Here is a 24,588-nt window from a genome sequence, read left to right on the forward strand (position 1 = left end):
CTTCAAGGTGAAATGATGGGAGCCATTTATCATTTACTATCAGAGGCTGTGATGCATTAGCACAATCTCAACACAGACAGGTGTAATCGACTGCAACTCAAGCCAACAGACACAGGAAGGTCCTCGAAGAGCGGCTGCCACTTTGGTTTTTAAATTCATTAGCATTGATTTTTCAATGTTCTCTTGTCATCACAAAGTGTACATGCCATGAACCAGGAAGCCTTACTGGATAAATCTTCCTTTACAGGTGAAATACTTTGTGATGTCTCATTTATCTAAAAGACAGCTTGAAGTGTGCAGCATTTCAAAGGGTAGAAGTGTAGTGTCATTGAGCAAATGAACACAGTAGAGAGTAAAACAATACTACAAATAATGATGGTAACTTTTATTCAATTGGGGATCAATGTCTCTTTTTCAAGTCGGACTTAAAAAAAACAGCATTCATAATCACAAAATCATATCTGGAAAGCAGACTGAAGATGGGCAACCCAGCCGCCAGAAGAAAATCGTTATCACTGCAAACCATGGGATATGTTAGACCGCGACGTTCCTGAAGACGATAACGTTTGATCAATACATTTCATATCAACCTTGTGTTATGCTTGCAGAAACGGACAATGACATTTGGTTAACATTGTGAAACTATTGCTTCAACAACGTTACATGCAACAACGTTACGTACAACAACGTTCACAACCATCAGCCACAACAATGTAACTTCTCCCTGTAAGATACGCTTAGAATCAAGTGATTGCAACATCATCTAGCACTAAATACTGTAGTCTGCTGAAAATGATTTAATGATCAACTGTATCAAATCTTTTTGAGGTATCAATAGAGTGGAAAGTACAAAAATGGCGACAATGATATCATTAACTGACACTGCAGCTGTTAAAATCCATTACTATATGGATACAGAAAGGTAAACTGTTGCTGTTGCTAAACAGATTTTTTTAATTTTATTTATATAATAAAATATGAAGACTGAACTAGACTGACTCCACCTCTACGTACACTGGCTGTCAGAATTAAAGAGTCACACTGCTGTCTAAACAGTCAAGCCACAAACCGGTGCAACTATGTATGTGAGTGTAAACAAAGACACAGACTGTGTAAATACAGGTGGAATTTGCTACAAATTGCCTCTTATTCTTCATGCAAACATACCTGAGGGGGAAAAATCTTCATCCAAGAACTGAAGCCCTGCATTCTAATGACAAACTGTGCGTAATGACAGACAGGCAGACTATCCATGTTAATAGAAAAATTATACATTCAACAATGGGAAGAAAAGAAAAGAAAGATATGAAAAGCATTTTAAATTGGAACAGACAGGGTAGTCTGTGTACCATGTGTACGCATCTAAAGATATATATGTGATATACAGTATATTTCATTGAGAAAATATAGTCCAGAAGTAGTACAATCTTGCATAGAAATGCCCAATCAAATCCTCAATAATTTATCAACAATGAAAAATACGAAGAAAAAAAATTGTAATCACAGAAAGTAATGTTACAGCCATGTTAACAACATGAATGAGAAAATGAATAGAGAAACACTATAAATGATTGAGAAAAAGGCACAAATGAAAGGAAATTTAAGAAATATCTTGCTCAGCCTTTTACATGTGAAACATAAATACAACATAATGAAGGAAGGGGGAACCTGTCATTAAAATATATGGAATATTAGATAATTACCTGAACATCAATACAGCATCAGTGTGCATTATCAGAGTAAATAAATTACAGACAGGAAATGGCAGATGATGAATCCTCGGAGGGCAAACGTAACCTTGCACTCCAAACTGTCAATAGTCCCCTGACGGTGAAGCTCATGTTCACTCCCTCTCCAGAAAATGCATTAGACACAGATGATAGCCTGAGCTCAGGCCTTCAATCTATCCCACACAACCACTAATCTGTTAATTGATCTGGTGAGTGGAAGGAGAGTGTGTGCGTGTGTGTGTGTGCGTGTGTGTGTGTGTGCGTGTGTGTGTGTAGGGGATATGGGGATGACATTACAGATGAAATATATAATCTTTTATAATAGGTTTAGGGACCTTGAATGGATGAAAGATGGCTGTTGTTTGGAGGCCCCACTTTCAGAATTCAAATTTATTGTTGCAATCTCTGAGAGTGTTTTATGCTGCCATTGCACAATTAAGACCTCAAAACTGTGTTGAAGACATAATTCAGTGGCTTAAAGACGCCAATTTTTGACAAAAAGTGACACCCGTAAGACTTTATAATTTCCACTGAAGGAAAGTTGATGTGTGCAGAAGACACTGTGCACTTCAAAGTGTGACATCTCTTGCATGAGTTATCATCTCTCAGCACAGCTGATGCTGATGGGGACGTCATTCGTTTTTGACCAGATGATGTCGCTAGATGAAAAGTCAGAGGTTCACCAAAGTTTCCACAAGTCATCCGGGGACAGAAGACCGACTGTCTGTGTAAGATTTCAAGGCAATTCAACCAACAGCTGTTGAGACATTTCACACAAAAAGAAAAGAGAAGAAGAGGATCACCAAAGTCAATAAGAGTCATCCTCTGGGGAACATGAACGTCTTGGCATGGCCATCCGTCCAATCGATTGTTGAACATCTTATTCCAAAATCATCGCATTAATATACTGCCATAATAACCTCCACTCTTCCAGGAAGGCTTTACACAAGATTTTGGGATCTGGCTGCAGGTCAGCCCCAAGACCGGGAGGTTGGGCACTGATGTTGGCCAATACGCATATCCGTTCTTCCCAAAGGTGTTTGATGGGGTGGGGGGGGTCAAACCAGGAGATCCACTGTTTATAAAACCTGCTAAATAAAAGTCAAATTACTCCAAATGGCACAGAGGCAGTGTTGGAGTATCAAGCTTTCGGTTGTACTTTAAAACCGTCACCAAGGTAGAGGTGTCAGGAAACGACAGCTGATACACACCAGCTGCTGGTGGTTTTAATGTGAAACAGAACGCTTGAAACGGCAGCGATGCCTCTGTCCCATTGGGAGTTACTCTAATGTTACATTTCGGTCCTTCTACAGCAGAACGCTTTCCTCATGAACCTCCCTGTGTTCATCAGGGTGTTGTCATGTTTGAACAGGTACAGAAGCTGTTGCTACAAAGTGTGAAGCACACTAAAATGTTATCATTTGCTGTAGCATTAAAATATCCCAAGTTTGAACTAAGGATATGTAAAATATTAAGCGTATTAAACCATGTTTTGAACAAGCTCCTGTGGCTGCATACTAGCGAGGATCACAGGAGTGCTTTGATTTGACTCGAGCCCACCTGGTACCAAAGAGCCTTGCTGCTCGTCCTAGGGGACCTGGAGGAGCTGAAGAAACCTCAGAAGCCAGGGGAGTCTGGAGGATGACAGCGGGCATTATTTCACAGAGAGGATAATGAATGCAAAAGTGTTTTGGTATTACTTCGCTTCTCAACCACTAAAGGGATTAAGGGCCCGATCAAGGCTGCAGTGTAGGTGATAAGAGTAAAAAAAAAAAGGAAAAACAAGAAGAAGAAGTGAGTCATACGTTCTAATCCCTCCTGCACCGTTCTCACCAGCAGACATTTAGCATCCTCCTCCGCTTGACACGTCCCCCTCGGAGACATAAGGAGCTTAGGTGATGCAGCATTTTGTTTCTCTTTAAAAAGTGCTCCTGCTCACAGCCTGTCGGGTTATTTTGACTCCTGGCAAAACAGAAACTTCTGGTTGAGATTGCCAAAAACAGAATATAACATACAGAAGAGTTGATGCGACCATATATACAGTATGATGGTATGTGCGTGAGATGAAGTGCCTTTATTTGTCAGGCATTTGAAGTCTTGATCTTTCATAAACTGTTTCTCAATTGATTTTAAAAAAAATATCACAATACAATTAAAGCAAAATCGGCTTAAGAAGTCAACTTTTCCTTTGTAAAAGGAATAATGTGCCCTTTCAAACGGTCTTGTTTAAAGTCCAACTGTAATCACGTTTGCGTCTCCTGGTTTGAAAACACAAGCCTAAGTTTGTAAGTGATTATGTACAAGAGTTAAAGTAAGCGTGAAGCCTAAACAGTTTAAGCTGTTTTCAAACTCAAATTCATCACAAAGTGAATTACCTTTTTTCAAGTTAACATTCAAGACATCTATGCTGTTATTTCACTAAACAAATCACAGAATATATTCAATGTCCTTCAACCTTTCATCTATTCAGATTGTTGTAAATCCCCACAGCTTTCTACTTTGCACTGCAAAATGGTGAAAGATTACAGAAAATCCTGTCTTTCAGGTGAGGCACTAGAATGAAAGCAGGCTGTGCGGCTCAGCGTACAGCGCACCACTAACACGGTGGGGAACTTTACAAAACCAACAGGTTTTTTGGAAAGAACTATCGACAACGAAGCACTACTTTCATTGTGATTTATTGTCCCATCGTTCCACATTATATAACAGACTGTTGGGGTGACGGTTTTGAATCAGTTCCCTCTGAATGTGTGAAACATTTATGTTCAAACACTGACACCCAGTGGTCATTAAATGTAAACTGTCCCCTCTATGGCATCTGTTGAATAATGACGAAACAATACTTAACAGCTAATTTATGTCCCCACACAATTACTATGTTGGTTCCATATGAAGTTTCCAACCCTTTAATAAAAAACAAATAAAAACAACATTTTAATTTCACTCTTCTCAAATAAGTCAAATCTGCTTTGGATAAAAGTTTAATTCACAAAAATACATTGACCAATATAATGAAAATGTACTAAAATGTACTTTAATAATCCATAAAAGCTGGAACATCATTGACAGAAAAACACAAGAAGCATTATTAGAGTTGGTTTAGTATAATATATTTCAGCTTCAAGAGACATAGAAATCAATCCTTATTTTTCCCCATATTTCTTCTATAAAAGACCCATTTTTCTGAAGCATTAATATGCAAAAAATGGCGTTAGAATATATTATGGGAGCTATGAAATCCCAGTGACTGAGTATAAAATTAAGTCACATCAGAGAGAGATATTCGCAGAAGAGAAGTCCATGAACAACAGGGCGAACAAAGAAAAAAAATATATAATAAAAATAATAACACATATTATAGACCTTGATCTATCATCACTGACATGACGGGCATGGAGAATAGGTGTATGGCTATAAAATAATTCTCACTTTTCCACTTGAAAACATCTACACTAAATAACTGATGCATTTTATCATGCTTGTTTTAGAAGAATATTTATAATCATACAACTAAAAATAGGTCAACTTCCATGTCTTTCAAATACAATATTGATAATGAAAAAGGTGAAAAATACTGAATCCAAGTTCTAACTTTGTTTTCCTTCTTTTGACGCCGTTATAATCTTTTTGTTAATCTGTCAAAAAAAAAAAAAAATGAAAGTAAGGGGGCTGTCTCTGGCCATGTAGGCGGCTCATGGACACTTTTTCTTTTAAACGTTCAGAGGCTTTTATCATCATCATCATCTTAAGTTTGTGGTGTTTGTTGGTGCAGAAAATGGAGACTGTCCGTTCAGGGTTCACACTGAAACTGAGACACAGAGGAAGGTCCTCGGCGGCGAGAGACCAGAGTCTTCTCCCTCTCTTACTGTCTTTGCTTTCTCTCTCTTTACTCTCCATCTTTCTCTCTCTCTCTCTGGTGTAGATCATCCTCGTCTTTGATAGGAGCAGGTCAGTCAGCTGATTCACCGGTTTTATGGCTGATGGAGGGAGGGGGGGTGGGGGGTGGGGGGGGGGGGGGTGGGTGGGCGGGGCTGTTGGAATGCTGGCACGTTCCAATCAGGGCAACAGTTCTTCATTACAGCATTTCTGTAAGACAGCACAGTGGTAAGTCCTCATTTCATAGCCTGGTTAGGATTTACAAAAACACCATCGAGCAGCTGTGAGAGCCCTCTAGTGGCCGGTCAATGACATTACATCTGTAGGAGGCGTCGCAGTGTAACGTGGGAGGAGAAAACAGAAATCAGGGTCACTATTCACATACATTTTGATGTTGAGGAAGAAAGACACCATTTCTTATCCTGATCATTTTATCCAATATCACAGATCTGTCTCAGGAGGCTTTACAATCTGCATAGAACACATATACACTGTCCATAGATCCTTGATTCAGATAAGGAAATGCTCCACAAAAATAAAACCTTTGAACAGGTAAAAAGTAGATGTTCAGAATAGATCATATTGACAATCAATATGACAGAATTATAGATGAAAAATGGAAGAATTTGGTTCAATACATAAATGTCCCCCACTGCCAACACCTGGTCTTCAGGAAGCACCCACCATATGTTGGACTTATTTGATGAAAGGTGTATGAAAAGATACACGGTCTGTGCTCATACCCACAGCATAAAATAGTTCCTGATATGATGGGTTCAGCATGTATACAGATTCAGGGTGATTCTAATATTCACATCAACATGTGCACTAATTATTGAGCAGTGAGATACAAGAAGTTCAGTGATTCAGAAAGACGAGAACGACACACCGCTAGAATTACTGCCACGCGGTTGTGTTCACATCCACGTCTGTCCAAAATGTCATCGCACATCAATTCTTGGGCGATGACGATATCACAGGGTTTGTGAGGTCACGGTGACCTTTTGACCACCAAACTCTAAATCGGTTCATCCTTGAATCCACGTTTGAGTAAAATTTGAAGAAATTCATTCCAGGTGTTCCTGAGACATGAGAACGGACCGGATAGACGGACAACCAGAAAACACAAGGACTGCATCCACGGCTGTCGTCGGCACACAAATTAAACTGATTCCATATATTAATTCGTTGTTAACTTTTATGGAAATGCTTTATTTTCGGGTTGACCCAATGTCCTCTGTTTTAACAACAAAGCCTGAGGGAACACAGACAACAGTCCTGGAAGTATGTGTCTGTTGACTGGTTTTTCCCAGCAGACACATTTGTTATTGACAATATTAAAAAGACAGTCTGCATTCCAAGTAAATGTTCCGGGGCCATGCCTTTATGCATGCTACTGCAGCTCACTGGCACGCCCATCTGGGGCCCTTGAATGGTAACGCAGCCAGAACTAACGTCGATGGTTTCACCTGTGCTTTTCCTGCTTTGAGAAAGAGCTCACTGTGTAGTCTGTTAGAGAGTTACATAATAAACTCACAGCTGGAGTAACATCCAACTTTGAGATTTCAAAGTTTAAAAAGACAATTAGCAAGTCTATCAACTCTAACTGCAAAGTCTCGCATTGAGGGCGATAAAGCAACATGTGGGCACATCTGACTCTACGCTGTGCAGAGAACACGGAGGAACAGAACCTGTTGCTACATACACGGTTACACTTCGATCATTAAGGACAAACTGCTTCTTTTTAACTGCCTATATCCAGCATGTCCTACAAAATACAAGTTTAAAAAAAAAAAAGTCTACAAAACTGCAAATACCGACAGTGTGAACCGTAAGAATCAATATACCATCGTATCAGGTTTCAGCTCAGAGTCAATTTCTGTCCCAGCGAAGACGGTGACGGATAAATCAAAGACCGGCGGCTCATGAGGTCAGCAAACTGGAAAATGCCCATGTTGTAGAAAGTGAAACGTCCCATTAACTCTTTCTCTCGGTGCTGTCCGAGGCTGGCACTGTACCGCCCCCCCCCCCCCTCCCCCTCTTACAGTGTATGAGCTTGTGTGTTGTGAGCAGTGGAACAGTGGCGCTGCAATCCCATTAGCGTTGGTTCACTGGGCAGACACCGCCCCAGGGCCGGCTGACAGAGGCCCCAGTCTCACACACACTGGACCACGAACTGACCAACACAGATGGATTCAGACGAGGAACGCAGTGGGTGGGTTAGTGACCCTGATGTCTGGGCCGGGCACAATGGTGCCGTCTGTTTTACTAATCCAGTGTTATCCGCCATATCAAAGTTATATTCGCACAAAGATCACACGGTCTAGTGTCGAATCCTTTACTCATCCGTTGTGATATTAAGTGCACTGTATGCTACAGGGACGCTAGATTTTATGGGAAGAATGAAGCGATCACACCAGAGGCAATAATCGCTCTCAATACAGGAAGTTCAGCAGAAGGGCGCCGTGTTTTGATGCCGTCAGCGGAGAATATAGTGATTATGTAATTATGACAATGTGATACTGAAATCCTGAAAGAACTTAATTGTTCACTCCGATAAAAAAAAAGCGGGGTCAGCTACAGGACAGCAGCCCTAAACATGGTTAAGTAGCGTCATCTAGGACGAGTCAGTCTGGTCGACGCCCACAGAAGATACGGCTTGTAGTGAAGACCTCCAGCTCCCTTCTCATCTTGCTACCCTGTAGAACGTTAGTCTCACTGATCAGAAGCAGTAGGTGTACAAAGCAGAAGGATTCATAAAAGGCGCAGAGGCTCCTGTACAATCAACAAATACGGGACAACTACGAGTTGAGGATGCATGGTACGGCACAGCTCTACTCAGCTCTGTGTTTTTGGTTTCCCCATTAGAAAAGGTTGCGGAGAGTACCCGGTTCTCTTCTTGGTACCAACCTCGGTCGAGGTTCCAAGCGAGCTGATCCCATAGAATCGTCACTAGTGCAACACGGGACATCTTACAAGAACCCGGCATATTTAAAAAGCAAAACTTTTTATTTACTGGACACAGATTCTTTTTTTAAATGTCAACCAGCAAAACTGCGCCGCACAATTGACAAAAATAGAAACGGACGTTCCTCTGTTTAGTTGCCGATGAGGATCCAGCGAGTGTCCCGATGAAGAAGTCACCGAGCTGAGATTTCCGTCTACACCGAGGTACCATCAGCAGTAACTTTCCACTGACAGACAATCACACCCCTTGCAGGCAAAGCTTAAACTTTTCCATCCAGCTCCGTTTTTTTCATTCCTCACACAACAACTTCCTTCACTTTTACCACGTACATCCAGGTGCCGCTCTATGAATGCCTTCGAGGAGACTCTTCGCCCTGACCTTGAGAGTGGCCATGGGGAACAGCTCTTTCCAAGCAAAGTGACCCCTTTAGGCTTATACCATCAACGTTTGGAAATACTGAGGCCCAGCTTTGTGATCTCCATGTGAGGCTGGATACACGTCATGAGATCTCACAAGATTTGCTCAACTGACTGAACCTAAAGTCATCTTTCAAAGGAAACTTTCCACATCAGAGTGGAAACATTCTTACCGGGACTTTCTAAGTGGGCGAGCGGTGGGTTGACTCTTATCAGGAGCTCATAGTGACCTCCGACCTACAGTGGGTTTTTGGTTAATGCGAACAGCACTAAAAACGTCTCCTGCTGGGATTATGCACTCACCGCTCATACCGGGTGACTGTGCATTTGCCATTTCTGTGTGTTAATCACTATTACAAATTAATATGAGTTATGGTAATTGAGGCATTATAGGAACCAATGTGATGAGGTTCCTTGATTTGATCAGGTATTTAAGTTAGGAAATAGTAAACTGTCACCTGCGCCAAGGAGGTTATGTTTTCAGATTGGATTCTTTGTTTGTCCGCAGGATCACATAAAAACTGCCGGCCCGATTTTCATGACTTTTGAAAGGTGGAAGTGTGAAGCATGGGCCAGGTGGGAACCCATTACATGTTGGGTCTGATCCGAAACACTAAGCGAATACACAAATAGTTTTTCATTTATTTAAAACTGTTTCTCAGCTGAATTCTCCAGAAGATTAGGATAAATAACGGGATTCAAATGTAGCACAGACGTTTCTGTATCATGACAGAAGTTCTCGTTTAAATTGCCAACCTGTAGCCGAATTAAAATGCATATTTAGGACAATTGTAGAAAAATGTCCGTACAATTACAGCAGAGTGAAAAGAAATGCAACTACCGATGCTTACAGAAAGGGCTGCATTGATCGGAGCTCTTATGTCCCGTCAGGCTGCAATCCATCACCTAGTACGGATGAAGGTGAATTATTGCATCACATACAGTAAATTCAGTCAAGGCCGGACTAAAACTGATCCGTTTAGAAGGCTTGACGGGAATCAGCAGCCTCGTTTAAGGAGCGAGGCTTTTTTCAGACTTCCTCATTACAACCAACAGGCCAAGATGTAAAAAAAAACACTGAAATTAAAAAATGAAGAAGCGATTCTAGTTTTCCTGAGAAACAAGCTGATGACAGATCCGTATTTCCTCAGACTTTACCAGCTGTTGCAGTCTGCTGAGGTCCACATTTAAATCCAGCCGTCACACAGTGACTCACTCAACAGCAACGAAGAAGTAAAAAATTGCAAATGAAAGCACTTCACACTTTTGAAGGCCGACTCACGGGATGTTGCCCCGAAACGTTACTTGGATCTGTAACTGATCAGCATCAAAGGAATGACATCTGAAGTCATTTTTAGAAAAAGTGACAAGACATGTCCCACACATGCAAGCTATAAAAAAAGGCGTCTGATCTGTCACATGGAATAGTTCCTCTATGAACAATAACTACATGTTCATCGTCCCAGAATAGACTAAGATTACACTGTTCATTGCCAGTAAGTTGCACTGAAATAACTGCAACACTAAAAACACTTAACATATACTGGGTCCAGTTAGATCAGGGGTGTCAAACTCATTGTTGCTCTGGGGCCGCATCGGCATCATGGTTGCCCCCAAAGGGCCGGTTGTCGGCGCGCGGGGGGGGGGGGGGGGCTGCTGCTGCCACATACGCTGGTGGAGGTGTGTGCGCGCGGATCGGGGAGGAGCTCCGCCGTGCGCGATTTCCGTTTTTTTTTTTTTTTTTGCTGGTAGATTCGCGGGCCACATAAAATGACGTGGCGGGCCGGATCCGGCCCGCGGGCTGTATGTTTGACACCCCTGAGTTAGATGAAACCAGGTCGAGTGTTAAAACGAGGTCAGTTCATTAGGAATAAAGTCAATATTTCCCACTTACACCATCTGTTGCTCCGTCTCTTTTTTCACATATGTGCTCAAGTCCTTCTTAAGCTGCTTTTCCACCAAGAGGTTCCTGGCAATTTTAGTCTAAGGAACTATCTGGTTCCTTCAGCCGATTGTTGTCTGCGTTACCGTAACGGTCTAAGGACCAGTGAAGATTAGGCATATTCGTCCGCTGACGTATGAAAAGCAACACGCCACAGGGCGAGGGCTGCTGGTGGTCGCAGGGGGAAACACTCCGCCTCATCTTTTGAGTTTTAAGGTTATTTATCTGGGTTTTAAACGACAGCCGTGAAAGTTTTTTTGGTTGTTTTTGTCTTTTGCTCACAACACCGCCACGCTGTCCGTCTCTTCTACCACTTGCCTGCTTGGCTCGCTCGAACAATAAGTCTTTTTTTTTTTTTTTTAAATGAGTTGGGAATCGGACAGCAAAGCCCAACTTTCCTTTAATGTTATCAAACAAAGAAATACGTTTTTCGGGGTAAAATGTGAATTCAGACCCTGGTCCCTGCAGTCAAAACTCAATGAGTTCCTCACAAGGTTCCCAGTACCTGGTGAAAGTTTGAGCCTGAGACGGGACGGTAACCACTGATGACACAATGTAATACCAGGCTACACAGATTCATTTCACTGCAGGCAAACAAAGCCACAATAGACTGTGATGAATGATTAACAACCACTGATGTGAGCAGCATCATCTGAGATGACGTAGAAAGATCAACGTTATTATGCAACGGTAATTAACCCGACAGCCTGCCTATGCATGATGACCTCATGAATAGGTGAGCTGCTTTTAGACACACACACCTGGCTCAGAGCTGCTGCAGGGGCTGGAGGAGGAGGGGGGAGGGTCTTTAAAGCAGCACACAGTTGGATTTCTTTTTCGCCTTCTTCTTTTCCACTGGCGTTTTCCTATTTATCTGTCTGACCAGGTCGTAGAAGATCTAGGAATGACGTGACAAAGAGAAAAGTGTCGGTGAGTAAATAGAGTGATAAAATCTCTTTCATACAAGGAACAACTTTACACACTGTGGGAACTTTTGATGCAGACGTTTACACACATTGACATTAAGGGGTGTAGCACCGAGTAGCAGGTATAATCCTACCGGTCTTTGTTAGCACAAGAATAAAACTCAGAGATGAATGTAATATTACAAGTTGTTTAAAACCACCAGTGGTGTGTTTGTACTCACATCGAGGACGTTGATCTTTGACTTAGCAGAGGACTCTAAAAAGGCACAGTGGTTCCACTGTCTGGCCAGGTTCTGGCCCTGCTCCTTCCCCACCACACGCTCATCCTCCAAGTCGCACTTGTTCCCCACCAGGATCATCGGCACCTGAGGACGAAGAGTAGGGATCCCTTTACTAAATAAACTTCACTTCATACATGAAATGAAAACGTAGCATTCTCTCTTCTAAAGTATTCAAGTTGTTTAAGATTGTGCTCAAACGAATACATCAATCAATAAATAAATAAATAAATACTACAGATTGGAAGCTATGGGGGGGGAAAAAAAGTTTAATTAAAACAGATGTGTTACATTTATTTTGAGTGGTTACGCCCAAAGGTTCACAAGTAAGCCCATACAAATAAATAGAGTAAAAAGGAGAGAAGCAAGTACAGAGGAATATTTGGTAAAAGAGAATTCAAAATAAGACAATAGAAAGGAGAATGGAGAAAAGTAGAGGGGTTTGAGCAGAAAGTGAAATAGGTATTGCAAGATACCATTTACAAAGTGTAAAAATTATACTTTTGAGATGAAGTCATGAAAAACGTTTTTTTTTTCCTTTTAACAAAATGATTCTAACTTTGGTAACGCATAAAGATGCATGTTTGGATTCAAAGAGTGCATTTAAAAATGAGAAGAATGCCAAGATTACTACATAAAGCCTGAATATAGCGAGGCGGTGCATCAAAGACAATGTGCAGTAAGTGATGGAAACAGATTTAAATAAAGCGACAAAGCTTTGAGTGGCATTCATCTTCGTATGCCTCTACATACGATCATCAGTATGTGTGATGAAGAAATGTCTTCCCTTGAAAGAACAAATCTAACCTTATAGGCACAGCTCTTCTCAAGATCTGTACTGGGCACACTGGTGACATTAAAGTCTGTGAGGGTCCACATGTGGACACATGTTTATTAACAGCCAAGTAGTCCATTCATTTAAATCTAAAGCCTGGATTAAAGAGTCACAAAGACAATCATGGAAATCAATCCTTCCCCGTGGGACGGCAGAAGAAAAATTAATTAGGTTACACAACGCTGACAAAAGAGATTAAAGAATCAATATGAACTCACAATTAATGCAGTTCCTGTTACTTTTGTTTCTTTATAAAAAAGGAAAGCCTAAACTGAGAACACAACCACCGACATGAAGTGGATCTGGGTTTGAAATCCCCCAAAAATACCCAACACTTCTTCTTTTGTGCCTCAAATCAGCCGTTTTTAACCAAGGTCAAAAAATAAAAAACTCTGAGGAAGAGAGAATAATCTGGGCAAAACTTCAGCCCCGACTGTCACAGGCGGTCAGGGTGTCGGGATGCGTCTCATCCTGCCTGCTGTTTCCTGACCGTCTATCTAGGGAGCACGCTGGCCCGGAGGAAGTCATGGCAGCCCCGCCCAGCCGGGATAACATCGCTTTCCTTCCTGAATGTTTTCCACGCTCTGGCTGCTCTCTGGAATTACACGATAGTGCGAGACTGTATGTATGTGCGTATGCATATGGCGTTCATTCAGCGCTTGAACTTTACTATACCTATATGACAACAGAGTAAGGCTCTAGGCTCAAGTTTGAGGAAGAGTTCAGCATTTTGTCTCGGTTTTCCAGGGGTTCCCAGGATATTTGTGTTTGTGGTGCAGCCTAATAAGCACGAGACATAATCAACTAGTGGAAAATGTTCCAGGCAGCAGAACAGGCGCCAATAATATATCAGCTGGGGGAAATCTATTTGTGGTGGGGACGGCAACAAATAAATCCATGCATGGGAAATCCTGCCTTCGCTCCCTTCTCCTGGTTCACAAACTGCACCCAAATGTGTCTTGTGGATCTGGAAAAACTGGATATTTGTAAGCAACGTGGTAGTACCCCGACATGTGCTAGCTTGCTCAAACCTGAGACCTTCTCCCAAGTCTCTTCAGAGGTTGTTTGACAGCGGTACGGCCAAAGGTAATACTTTTGAAGGCATAGTATGACTGTTCCAGGCTCCGTTTTTCACTTCTCCCTCTCTCCCTCCCTCTCTCTGGGCTGTGGGGCAGACGACAGGAAACTGCAATGTTTAGATTAACCCCGTGGAGGTTGATGCTTGATGTTTGATATCCAAACAAGCCCTCGCACTGGACTGCTGAAGGACATTTCTCCCAGGGGTCCTGGGAGAACCAGCGGTATGCCCTCCTAACACAAACTGTGAGCCAAGCTGGGATGAAAAGGATGGCGAGAGAGAGCGGATGGTAGGATGGAGGTATGCAGGGAAGCCAAAAATGTTCAGTGTCAGCAGCACACAAGGCAGCATTAGCCTACTTGGGGGAAGACTCCACGCAGCCCACAGAGAATCCGTTCAGACGCTGTTAACATGCTACAGACAGGTCCTGTCCCGCCCACGATGGCATGATCGGATTGTGGGGAACCCAGAACAGGGGAGCATGGAGCAGCTTAAATTAATGGAGCCAGTCGTTGCAAATGGAGGAGTGAGTCACAAGCATGGAGTCAGGCATTAGCACCATCGGAGTCACACAAGCAGAGACGGCCCAGAAAAGTCATAAGACCTCTCTTACGTAAGAACTGTGGAAGGAAGTGAGCTTTTCATATACTCATTCACTTTATTCTCCTCTCTTAATGACTTATTTAAGGAGATGGAATTTGGCCCTACTGCGATCAATGTACGGTCATTTTAAAAGGCTTGTTAATTGAGCTTGGCAATATCAAGTGCGTCTGTACATTTTGCCAGCTTTGCAGTAAATGGTGCGTGCAAGAGCTGAGAACGAGAACAGCTGCAGCAGCAGCTAGAAGGTCTGCGTTAGCAATAGCATGAAAGCTTTCTCCTAATAAGAAACCGGCCCTCTTGGATGAAAAAAAAAAAGAAAGAAAGAAAGAAAGAAAACACGTGAAGCGTTTCCTTTGGTCGTGTGTTCCTGCAAGGGGCGAGGAGAGATAAACAGATGTCACAGCCATCATAGGTGAAGGGATAAATCACCAGCGGACTGATAGCCGACGGAGTGGCCGTACCACTCGGATAACCACAAACTGGGGAAATATTCAGAGGGAACACACAAGAAAAGGACATCAACGGTTTTCTTGCAAGTTGAGGAGCCGCTGATCCTGCAATCCATCTGTTAGCCTGAGGCTAACCTCAGTTCCCTAACCACGTAGCCTCTAATGATGTTCCACAGCCTCACAATCCGGTGTGTTTTCTGATGGGCTCAGGCTTTCCTTTCATCGCAGACAGTCCAATCACCCGCAGAGTGCCAGACCACAGTGAGACCACGACGAAGGCCATAGCGAAGAGGAGGGGGGGGGGGGGGGGGGGGGACACGACTAGATACAGAGGAAAGGGAGCAGGAAAGATGCACAGAAAAGAGTGGTGTAAAACTTCAGCCCCAGGCTGCAGAGATGGTTGAGAGGGAGAGAGCGAGAGAAGGAAAGAGGGAGCGAGAGTTTGAGGGTTATGGTAACATTCGTTCCCTCCAGAAATCACCAAAAAAGGGCATCTGAGATCCTGCTGACGCACTATCTGCCCCACCAGAGAGGGGATGGAGGGCTTACTCACTCTACAGCCTCACAATCCAAAAGAGATTCAGTAAAGTAGAAGTGTGCTTCCAACTAACAGCACAATAATGACATGACGCATGCTTTTTTTTAATTTCCTCTGCTACAGATCTTGGAGCAGAAAACCACATCATATGGGTGCGAAAAAGCAAGATTAAGGGTTGAACATCCACTTGTGAGACAAAGACAGTCCCCCCTTCTTTTACTGGACTCTGGCTCTGTGTCCATGTTAAACACAGATGAAGCGATCGAACCACAGAGGGACCTCCGTGATGCTAATCTTATGCTAGGCTACGTACAAAAAAAAAAAAGCAGTAAGAGCCCTCTCATTGTTTTCACTACACAGACAACAGAGCAAATGACACCACGACACCCTGCGCATTATGTCGAGGTAATAGAAATGTGCAAACACCGGCATAAGACGATTACAGTGTTAAAATGGTAACCGTGGCAACAGTGCAATCAGATGGCGAACAATGTAGGCGGCTGAGAATACAGAAGTGTGGAGCCTGGAACATATCTGCACTGTTTTCCACTCTCTGTGTTTCTACCACAAGAAAAAGTGAAAATGAAATGAGAAAAAGGTTCTCTGAAGATGTGGACGAGTTGATGCAAGCTGTACTTACATCCTCTGTGTCCTTTACTCGTAGGATCTGTTCTCTCAGGTCCTGCAGGTCGTTGAAGGTGGACTGTGCTGTGATGGAGTATACCAGGGCGAAGCCTTGGCCGTTCTTCATGTACAAGTCCCTCATCGCTGTGAACTGCTCCTACACAGCGGCGAACGGGAAGAGGGAAGACGGGCCGTGAGCGCAGTCACAAGTTCTCTGGCATTTTTGTAAAAACTCTTGAATATTTATTGTAAAAGTCCAACATCTAACAGGAAATCACAATGTTGTGACTGGTTCTGAGATTCAGTACATATAGTGACAGACGTTCTGCAGTGGACGTGCTGCATCTCTGTTGAGTCTTTCCACAGCACAGTCACACCGTTGTACCTACTACCACCTACTACCATCTACTACCATCGCCCTCAGTTTCCACAGGAAACGAGCATGAACATGATGCTGCTTCTGCACCATCAACATACATAAAATTACCACACACACACACACACACACACACACACACACACACACACACACACACACACACGATTGTGCTGGACAAAAAGAAAGAGCTATTCCTACATGAACAGCCATGCTGTGAGGATAAATGTCAACATGCCAAAGTTTTGAACATATGAAATGTTAAGGATTCTGTTACTGATCCCTTAAAAGAAAGAGGAATGTAAGAGACAGTGACTCTGGGATCCTTATTCACAGTAAAACAGGGTATCAACAGAGAAGTCAGGGGCATAGAGTTCACTTACTGTGCCTGCTGTGTCGAGAATTTCAAGCATACATTGCTGCCCATCTACCTCCACTTGCTGTAAGAGAAAAAAGGTAAAAACAGATAATGTGAATTATTTTAAATGAGACATAATATTCCAAATCTAAACTACTACATAGAACAAAATCCAACACAGATGTGATAGAAGCAAGAGATAATAATACAAAAGCAAAGAATATAAAAAAGGAGGGACAGAAAAATGGAGACGAAGGGAGTCCGATGAGGAAAAAAATAATATCATGACGTGAACCTGCAAAGCAGCTGCTAACAATCAGCTCATTCTCTTCCCCCCCCCGCTCACCTTTCTGTACGAGTCTTCTATTGTCGGGTCATATTTTTCCACAAAGATTCCCTGTACAAACTGAACTGTCTGCAAGAGAAGACACAGAGCGAGCAAACGTCAGATCAATGTGACCTGCCAGCAACAGGAACAAAACATCCAGAGTAACAAGTGTCCTCGCTGTGGCAGGGCTCTGAAGGAGAGGATGTTCACGGCCAGGCAGGATGCAAGAAAAAAAAGTCTGATTAATCTTATAGACATGCGACGCATACATTTAAATAAAAGAGGTCTACGTTAGGAGTGTGCTACATGAAGCCCTGTGCTTAATGGTAGGTTTACGTTAGGGGTAGAGCGAGTTCACCTGATAATGTCTTACGCTCAAAGCATGTCAGCCGGCCAGTTTGAGGGATTAACTCCGACACCTGGTTGAGGTTAGCTAAGCAGGGTACGCAACATTTCACAGACATTTACGGTCTCCTCACAATCTTGAAACGACAAGAGGATGCATACAAGTTCAGGATTTTGAGTTTGTTCTTCATCCAAATGGTGAAAATATCCATATCTAGAACCAACGGCATGCCTAGAATTGGCATATCAGTCAGTCCGTGACAAATGGATGAGAACTACAGACACAGATAGGCCTGCAGCACAAATGCTAATGTTTTGCAGGAAGTGTACTGTAAAGCACTGGACTACAGGATGGTAGACCTGAACACAAGCTACCTATCTATAAATAAGTTGTTATAACAAAAGCCCAGAACTTACAAAATGAGGAAACAGTTTCGTCTGTGGCGTTGTGGCTCAATGTGACAAAAATGCCTTTTAATTATTTTGCAACATGAAGCAAAACATATTCTTTCTGCAGTTAAAGTGACGGTGCGACAACGTGTTAATGAAACACACACTGCAGAAGAGTGTGTGTGTGTATATGTGTGTGTGTGTGTGGGAGGGGGGGGGGGGGTTCAGGAGTGAATACTCACCAGAGCGGACTTGCCCACACCTCCAGAGCCTAACACCACTAGCTTGTATTCACGCATGGCGGGTTTGCTTCACCGGACAGCCCAACAGTCTGCACTGGACAAATGGAGAAAGGCAAAATGGGAGAGACAAAATGAGTAAGGTGCAAAAGTAGATTAACAAAAACAAAACCAACAAGATCCAACTTTTGAAGCAAAACAAAGTAGTTTTCCCAGCCTGGTGTGTGAGTCTTTCCACACTAAGAAGGAAGGATTCTAGTCATTCCTGGAGGTTATGGACAAGAAGCAGCACAACAATGGAGGGAACACCCATAAGTGGAGCTGCTTCAGGGTGGAGGAGGTGAGGAGTATGTGACCCCTCTCTAACACAAACCAGCTGTGGTGTGTGTGTGAGTGGAGGGGGAACTGAAGGGGAGATGATGAGGATACATGGATCTGGCAGATATGCCTCCTCATGACACAATCATCTGGCCTTCACACAACAAAACACACCCTGCTGTCAGATGTTTTAGTCACTCACTCATTCTTGGAATTGTAAAACAGAAAACTATTGTCAGTTTTCAACTGACGAAAGAAAATAGCTGAGTGGAGGGGGATATTCGACGGGGATGCAGAGGCTTTGAATCGTTGGCACACATTGTGGCGTAAAGTCAGTTGGGTTAGCCAACTGGGTCACTGTGTGTGGGGCTTCAGAGAGACGACTGCTCTGAGGGCTGTGGCTGGGTGAACTGGGGGATTTCGGATTCTTTGCAAACTTTCAGGGTCTTTAAGAAAAGAAGTGCCAAAACTCTCCGTTTCCAGCGTCTCAAATGTAAACATCGTCAGGGTTCCTTCCTTCTACGACTGTTAACTGAATATCTGTTTTGTTTTTTTACTGCCAGTCGGACAAATCGAGACATCTGAAGAGGTCACAATTTTGTGACTTTTTATGGACCAAATGACTACTCAAGAAAATAATTATCGGACTAATCTGAAATAAAAATAATTTGTTGAAACCCTACTTCAATACATGTGAAGAATTGAACTTCTCCCCATTGTCAGCACCTGTTCCTGCACTGAAAATGAAGATTAGAGTGTAATACTACATCACAATGTGGACTTGGGTAAGGTGACGCCATCATTATGGGAGCTACAGTAAATGTCAATCACCATCCTTGTGCTTAACTGTACCACATTTAGGCTGCCACGTTACTGATTTATTCGACTGCACATCAAAGCCATCGACCCCCAAACCAGAGTATAGAACTTTTCGGTCGTGGGTTGAAAAGTGCAGCATGTTGGCATCAAGGTTGTGCAAAAATAATCAGTAAGTGGCTTCAAGTTGAAATCGGGTCTCAAGGGAGAACGTATAGCCTCTCTTGATAAACCAACCCTTTATGCAAACCATTAAATGGCTAATAGGCGGCCATTCTGGGAAGCAGCTGATCGCCTCCTACACTGTTCTTTTTAGAGCACACTCCGTCTAAATACTCAGAGGGGTGGACAAAGGAACCAAGGACCTCCAACTTCAAACACAAGCAGTGGCCATGTGGGATATAAAGCCTGGACTGTGAATAATTCATACTCGGTAATCCTCTACACACAAAGAGAAGTTCTCCTTGCACGATCAGGGAGGAGCCATTGGAAGGAAAAAAGGAAAAAGAGCAGGGCTGCACGAGTGCCGTCTCAAACAGTCCCTGCTGCACTAATGTAAACACGCAACTAGAGTCAACTGCACGCACATACAATGTCATACAGACAATGTCACACTTAGATGTAGACTAGGCCTCACATGTCAGCTATGGTTCCTGTGTGGACTGACCCCAGCAGGAACCCGCTCTGTGACGGTAACTGAGATTATTATGGGACTACTACAGATGTTTTAGAGGACGTCTACTCTGTCAAATGTTAACTGTCAAATCCTCCAAGGATGAGCAAAACTGAGATGTGTTTAAGGCATATTATTTGAATATTTTAAAAACAGAAATAGGTGTTAGAGGAGGCAGACTGCCGCCATATGAAATGCTACACATCAAAAAGTGGTTTTGCTTCCTGCTACACGGGTATGTTGTTCACTTCACTAAAGATGAAAATAAAGGATGTATCCATTTATGAAAAAGAAATTAAAAAGGAAAGTAAAGAAAAAAATGGAATAAAAGTTCTGATTAGAAAGATATTTGCAGGATTTATTTATTACCTTTTCATTTAACTTTTACATTTTTTATATTTACAACAAATACTGTAGAAGCCACATGCCATTTTCAAAACAAAGAAAATACAAAAGCATTGTGTGGTCAATGTTTTTTAGGTTTGTGTTTTACTTTCATCAGTTGTGGGTGATTACCAAAGCAAAAATGGCAACATGAAAAAATGGTTGGAAACAGTCACTTCCACAACATGAAAGTGAGGATCTATTCCAGATCCTCACACGTTCTACAGTAATACTGATTTTTAAAAATGAACATTAGTCCTCCTGACTGAAGACATTACAAACTGGTATGGGGCAATACTACGTAGCTCTCTACAGCGGGTGATTAAAACCGCCCAGAACATCATTGGTACCCATCTACTGAGCATCAGTGATATTGGTGACAAGAGGTGCCTGCGAAGAGCCCAAAGGACATAAAAAGACAACACCCACCTCGGCCAAAGCCCGTTCACCCTGCTGCCGCCTGGCAAGCGTTACAGACGTATCAGCTAACAAACTACCAGAGCTACATATATTATAATTTGGTTATTGTGTGTCTTTATGTAGCAAAATGGGACTAAGAACTGCATTTTGTTGCACAACCCTGTTGAACCATGACAACGAATGAACCTTGTACTATTTTTTACATAACTGCCATCCCCTGTATGTCGATTAGCAGGTGATGTGCTGGAAAGCAGACTGTGAAGCTCAACTTTTGCATACGAATAAAGTAATTTTGTTTTGAAGTAAAAATGCTTCCACTTGAAAAGACTTGCAAGTATGTCTTACTGAGCTTCGAGTAGGAGTGACGGACGACAATTCTCAGCAAGCGTGTGCTGATTCATGTTGTGGAGAATGGCAAAGTGGTTGCTCTTAAAGCCTGCCAAGACACAAATGCCACTCTCCCCAACTCAAATGATATTACTAATCAACGCTAAAACAAATCACGCTTCTAATTCAATGCGTGAACAAACCAGTCTAATTTTAACTCCGTTCTTTTTCAGCTTCCCACTCCTAACAAGTATTTTTTTTTTACAAAAAGGCTGAAATAATGCTCTTGCTTCGACAGCTTTTCTACAAACTTTCATACCAGGAAAACTACACACAACGCTGCTCTCTCTCAAACGCCTGTCAACACACTCACGACGCACACAAACACAAGGCCATTTAAGGACATCTGCCTTTAAAAAATCAAACCTCTCTCGCTTTCCATTGCCCTAAGTTACACACCGTCATTCCCCACAAAACAAACACACTGCGGCTGCTGTCCCTCTGCTCTCGTAGTAACCCCAGCAAATAAGGAGCGAGGGGAAGCCACATGCCACAGAAAACATGCTCCGCCATGACATCACTGCATCACTCACCCTCTACATCCAAAAGTATGCATCCATCTAGGGCTGGAACTTGGACGAGGTGCCGCTGCTAGCAAGAATATGCAGCGAACGTGTCTGGATAAAGCTACGTCTCAAACTTGAGGAAACAGAAATTAGAGAGCAGAAGGCTTCACAGCTAAACTACAAAATCCGGGATGCAAAACTTCCTGGTGTGGTGGGGCGAATCCGACAGCGATGAGGCTGTCAAAGAGGCTGACTCAGCAGGGCGGTATGATTGACAGCTGCCCTCTGTATCGTCCACCCAGTGCGGATGGTGAACATGCACACATCCGTTGGTTAAGCTAGCAGCATGATACCGACATGTGTCATGTTCTTATTTTTTTTGCTTGCTAACCCACACGACAATTACAGGAGCTACACCGGGGAACAAATGTATAACCCCTTGAGGTTTAAGGGTAGAAAAAAAAACACAGGGTGAGATAATAGTTGTTCTGGCAGAGTGTTGTGTTTTTTTTATATTGATGAGCTCCGGGTTACTCATTACCTCCACCACAACCACAGTTCACATCACTCGTTCACACTGAGCTTAGCATAAGAAACCCACTAGCGTTAGGGGAATAACCCTGAAACTACTGACAGCAGATAAACGCTCATGGAAAGGGCCCTTCATTTTACAGCTAACCTTTTCACTGTTACCCTAATAGTGTTTTGAAAATGTCTTGGAAAGAACTGTGTTATATAGTGCTAATTATAGGGGTAGAAAAAGGGTCCGTTAAGCAAGTTGTGTTGAGTTTAAAAACAGATGTTGAAATCTAGAGGAATTTCCCTAAAAGTACAGCTCCACTTCTACGCAAGTTGAAATGTATTATTGAATTTATCTTATTGGAAACGTTAGTCTTCATATGCTAAACTGCATGATTGCCCGTCGTCAAAATTGCAATTTTTTGCACGTTCAGCTGACCTGCTGTGCCCAAACTACAACAATATCTTAGCAGTTATTTGGAAGTAATGAAGAGTATACCAAGTGAACCCTGCCTCTAATTAGTACCAAATTATATAGTTCTTTCTAGGAAACTTCCTAGTAAATTAGGAATTTACGAGCCTGTAAAATAAAACGTTACCCCTGAGCTTAAACAAGTAAAGGCTTTTCACAGGACGTTTCTTATTAGAGCTAACCTTCACGTGGGAAAAACAAACTTTAACAGATAGACAAGACCTATGAGTAACGAGGATGCTTCTGATGTTAACCTCGTCTCACTGAAGAAGACCGTGTCAAACTTCCTGCACAATCTTCTCTGAAACTCCCGTTATCTCGTTGCATAGTACTCGCATCTCTTTTGAGGTCCACTACAACCCCCGAATGCCATCTGTGAGTCAGAACAAAACTGCAGCCAGGCACACAAAACTCCGCTGTGACTTAATTATGACAAAGATCTGTAACTGACAACACACCATCAGCAGAATACATCTGTGTCGCTGGGGCCCTGACCTGTAACCACATCCTCTTTCCAGAGTGCAAGAAAGGCTTCATGCTGATAGGCTGGAAAAGGAGTAGCTACCTACTAAAATAGCCTCTTCCAGTCTCTGTTCCTGTTCAAGACTCCAGACAGAAGGCTTGCTAACAGAGGGGGGAGGAAGTGGCTTTTACAGCCTGTGTATCTCTTCATCAAACCTGGGCTGTGGGGGAGATTAGGGGATCTTCAGGGTGAGGCTCATTTCAGTGAACACGGGGTGAAAAAGAAAAATGTCTACTTCACTTGGAAACTGTGATATTCTGCTATAAATAAAGCAGAGGTGCTGAGTGTTTATAGTTTGAGGATGGGAGTACACACCTTTCCCGTTTCACACCAGCAGAAATATCCTGCAACAGGCTGGCACAAAGCTTGGCCCCAGACAAGAGAAAGTCATTTGAGCTGTTGGGCTATCTCACTGTGAATCTACCTAATTTGCTTACGGCAGTAAGCATGTGCTTATCACTCCAGGTCATGCTAAGTCCCTGCAATCTGTGGCAGTGACTACACCACAGAGCAGTAACCAACACGCCGTCGATGCGTGATTATTACACCCGTAGCTTCCATAACATCAATCAAATTACGTTCAAATCACAAACCAGTTTACAGATTAATACGAAAATAACATAATCTATAACCCAGGGAACCGAGACCAGCATCTGTTCACAAGCAATCTAGTTTCAAACCAGCAACTGCACTAAATCCCGCAACCAAAGCTTGTTAGCAAAATGCCGCTAACTAGCTAGCTTTGACTGCGGCCGCCGACACTTCAACACCGCTAACGTTAGCTACAGCTCGTTAGCTAGCGAGCTAGCTAGGCGACACATTCCTCTCCTCGGCGTACATTCAAAACACAGCTAGGTTGTCACAAACACGCCGCAATCAAGCGCATTCACCGCTCACACGTCCCCCGGGCGTGGCAGGTTTAAAAAATCAACCCACACCACGGTGTATTTTCTCGGGAAAGACTCGACTGCTAGCGTATACCTGCCCTTCCGCCCGGCCTTGACTAAAAATGGGAGTGCACACTCCGTTTTGTACTTGCGGACAATTCTCCTCATTTATCCGACACATTTAACACGAGCCGTGCACCCTGCTGTGTCTACTTACTATACCGCGTGTGTCGACGCGACGTGCTCCCACGCAAATGACTTATTTGACCGCGTTTAGCATGTAGTAAAGTTCGGCGTTTCCACTCACCGTTTCTCGCTCGCTGTCTTTCGCCGCTCCGCAAGTGTCAGTCTGCCTCCGGCCTCTCTGTGCGCAGCAGACGTCAC

The 24,588-nt window shown here is 43.0% G+C and overlaps 1 protein-coding gene across 3 annotated transcripts; it reads right to left on the reverse strand.

The window, feature by feature from the left end:
• Nucleotides 1-4,418: 4,418 nt before the first annotated feature.
• On the reverse strand, nt 4,419-24,581 carry LOC306694117 (ras-related protein Rap-1A-like). Of its 3 annotated transcripts, none has more exons than XM_079156834.1 (8): nt 24,512-24,581; nt 18,303-18,391; nt 17,344-17,412; nt 17,023-17,079; nt 16,280-16,420; nt 12,080-12,223; nt 11,694-11,830; nt 4,419-5,816 (listed from the first exon to the last, which is right to left on the reverse strand). In XM_079156834.1, exons 2-7 carry the CDS (start codon nt 18,357-18,359, stop codon nt 11,741-11,743), a joined length of 558 nt encoding a protein of 185 aa, XP_079012960.1. In that variant the 5' UTR covers nt 18,360-18,391; nt 24,512-24,581; the 3' UTR covers nt 4,419-5,816; nt 11,694-11,740. The 3 variants fall into 3 exon arrangements, with proteins under 3 accessions (XP_079012960.1, XP_079012961.1, XP_079012962.1); XM_079156835.1 differs by having other exon boundaries at nt 18,303-18,396; nt 24,512-24,537; XM_079156836.1 differs by lacking the exon at nt 24,512-24,581 and adding an exon at nt 21,831-21,857.
• Nucleotides 24,582-24,588: the final 7 nt, after the last annotated feature.

The sequence above is a fragment of the Pholis gunnellus genome (assembly GCF_910591455.1).
Source record: "Pholis gunnellus genome assembly, chromosome: 3".
Lineage (NCBI taxonomy): Eukaryota > Metazoa > Chordata > Actinopteri > Perciformes > Pholidae > Pholis > Pholis gunnellus.

Bases quoted from the DNA above. Each gene is read 5' to 3' on its own strand.
- LOC306694117 (XM_079156834.1), bottom strand. From the start codon at position 18,359: ATGCGTGAATACAAGCTAGTGGTGTTAGGCTCTGGAGGTGTGGGCAAG. The intron at 16,421-17,022 runs GTAAGTGAACTC...GCCGCTGTGTAG, and splicing joins TTCTCGACACAGCAGGCACA to GAGCAGTTCACAGCGATGAG. The intron at 11,831-12,079 runs GTGAGTACAAAC...CGTCATTCCTAG, and splicing joins CAAAGATCAACGTCCTCGAT to ATCTTCTACGACCTGGTCAG.